This window comes from Ochotona princeps, chromosome 3, assembly GCF_030435755.1.
Source record: "Ochotona princeps isolate mOchPri1 chromosome 3, mOchPri1.hap1, whole genome shotgun sequence".
Classification (NCBI taxonomy): Eukaryota; Metazoa; Chordata; class Mammalia; order Lagomorpha; family Ochotonidae; genus Ochotona; species Ochotona princeps.
In genome coordinates this window covers 65,965,044-65,967,615 of record NC_080834.1, presented here as the reverse complement: position 1 = coordinate 65,967,615, position 2,572 = coordinate 65,965,044, and the positions used below count along the sequence as shown (strand labels likewise).

The 2,572-nt window shown below is 41.7% G+C and overlaps 1 protein-coding gene across 1 annotated transcript; it reads right to left on the bottom strand.

Annotated features, from left to right (window-relative positions):
• Window positions 1-617: 617 nt before the first annotated feature.
• On the bottom strand, window positions 618-2,226 carry GPR15 (G protein-coupled receptor 15). The gene has a single exon (XM_004596549.2). It carries the CDS (start codon window positions 2,148-2,150, stop codon window positions 1,068-1,070), a length of 1,083 nt encoding a protein of 360 aa, XP_004596606.1. The 5' UTR covers window positions 2,151-2,226; the 3' UTR covers window positions 618-1,067.
• Window positions 2,227-2,572: the final 346 nt, after the last annotated feature.

Below are 2,572 nucleotides of genomic sequence, written 5' to 3'. Positions count from 1 at the left end.
AACACTAGTGATAACTTCATTTCATATATTTTTACTCTGAATGCAGAGCATTCTATCTTCCTATTTTACTAATTCTCATTTTGAAATTATATACACCAAGCAAGTGATGCTGTAGGGAATTATAGCACACACAGTTTAATTACAATACAAAGTGAAAATTTGCATAGGGGTGGACCTAACAGTTGATGAGCTGCAACTATATTAGGAATATTTTCATTTGATAATAGATGACTGGGTAATTTTGAAAACATCTAATTAAAGTAAGGTCAAATACTGTTTTACAAAGGCAATGAAAACAAAGGGTCTAGTAAAAACGACATCATTATTATGAGACACATTTCTACCTGTGTGTTTTATAAGGCAAATACAGGTCAATCCTTGCCCTAGGCTTATTAGGCTTACGTGTTATAATACTCTAGAAGGCTAAGTCACAAAGCATAAACACAACATAAAATGATTTTATCTCCATGAACTTTTTGCCAGTCCAAAACTCTTGTGAAAGCACCTGGGATGAAAGGTAATGCTGAAAGACGATGAAGCGTCACTGCACAAAACGTTAGACTGAGGTAAAAATCTAGCTTAGAAATCAGGAACAAGTCATTAGAGTGCAGATGTATTATGTTTTTTTTGTTACCTGCACTGCCAGTGTGTTTTTCTCTAGACGAAACTGGGCAGAATCTTTTTAACGTAGTCCAATTGGGAGCCCAGTGTGATGTGTGGTGTGTATAAAGCATTCATGGTTCTTAAAAGATTGAATTAACAGTCATGAAGAAAGGAACTGGTCCACACAGCAGCCTTAATCTAGAAGTTCAAGGATAGACAGGATTTGCTTGGATGTGATTGGTCAGGGTCAAATGAAGCCATTTGGTTGGGAAAAAAAAAATAATAACTTTTAACCTTATGATTTCCACAGCACAGGGATTTTTTTTTTAGTCCTCTGTTTCAAGATGAACAGTTCCTTGCATTTATGAAGCAATATATACCCCGTAATAATATTTTTCTTCATTGTTGTTGGTGAAAATGAAGTCCCTAACCCATCCACAAACCTTGAAATTTCACAGCTCGTTTTAGAGTGACACAGATCTCTTCCTCCTCCTGGAAAAATCGTCTGTGTGAATGAAATTAGAAAGAGCCTTAGTGAGGTGACTGTCCGATGTCTCAGTGCTGTTCCCAAAGTCAGGGCTCTTCAGGCAAGGGCACAAGCAACGCACAATGGCCCGGCGGATGTAGCTGTCAAAGACATAGTAAATGAAAGGATTGACACAGCTGTTGGCAAAGGCCAGGGGCCCACTCACCTCCATGCCCAGCTGAAGGAAGGCTGCAGAGAAGTGCAGTTCTTGCTGCAGGCCAGAGACAATGGCCAGGAGCTTGAACGTGTTAAAGGGCAGCCAGGAAAACACAAAAGCTGCCACCACGATCAAGATGATCTTGATGGATTTTCTCAGCTTTTTGTTATGCTTTCCTGACTGCTGGTAATGGGAACACAGCTTCCTTGTAATGCAACAGTAGCAGGTCACGATGCTCAACAAGGGAACAAAAAAAGTGAAAATCAAGGCCACCAGGGCCCACATCAACTTGATTGATGTTGCTCTCTTCTCTGCACAATATGGCTTATCATCAATCAGCGTGAGCTCCCGAGACAGAAGGGTAGGCAATCCCAGGAGGCAGGAGAAAATCCAGACGCTGGCACAGATTCCATACGCACAGTCCCTCCTCCTGTATCTCCTGGAAGTGGTGGGACAGAGGATGGCCAGGTAGCGATCAATGCTCATGCAAGTGAGCAAGAAGACGCTGCAGTGCATGTTGACTGAAATCATGTAGGAGCTGCCTTTGCACAGAAAAGATCCTGTCCTCCACAGCCCTAGGGACGCTTCCTTGTCCACCCAGAGAGGCAGCGTGACGAGAAAAATGAAGTCCGAAGCAGCCAGGTTGACGATGAAGATGTCGATCAGTCTTCGGCTGCCGCGTTTGAAATGGAGCGCACACATGAGCACGAGGTTCCCCAACACTCCAGTCAGAAACACTGCTGTGTAAAAGATGGGAAGGAAGACAGACGTGTAGGGAACATGGGAGCTCGTGTCCTTGTTATCTGGGTTTGGGTTTGTAGCATAGTAATAATCCAGATAAAGCGGTGTTGCTTCTGGGTCCATCACCCAAAATCAGGTGCCAGTCTGGTAAGTTTCTTTACCTAGAAGGTTTCTGTGTGAACTTCAGAAGTCACAAGGGACCTTTCTTTTTTTTTTTTTTTTAGATATATATATATATACAGTACCTTCCTTTTTTTTTTTTTTTTGGTCTCTGTAAAGATTGTGGACAAGCATGAAAACATTAAAAATTACAGTTTGCACCAATCCTCAGAAGGGCGCACCAGGAACACCTCTCTGATTGGTGTTGCTTAGTTGTGGTCGTGGTTTTCTTCATTTGCATTTGCTCATGAAACTGAGTTGCTTTTTGACTTCTTCAAGGCATTCTATGTGTTAAGTCTAGAAATTAAGAAGTGAATTGACTTTTTTCCTCACCTTCTTCAAAGACCTTCTTTGCTTTCCTGACCCTGAGTATTTTTCTAGTCTTC

What these genes read in the sequence shown, in the direction of transcription:
- GPR15 (XM_004596549.2), bottom strand. Translation starts at nt 2,150, where the DNA reads ATGGACCCAGAAGCAACACCGCTTTATCTGGATTATTACTATGCTACA.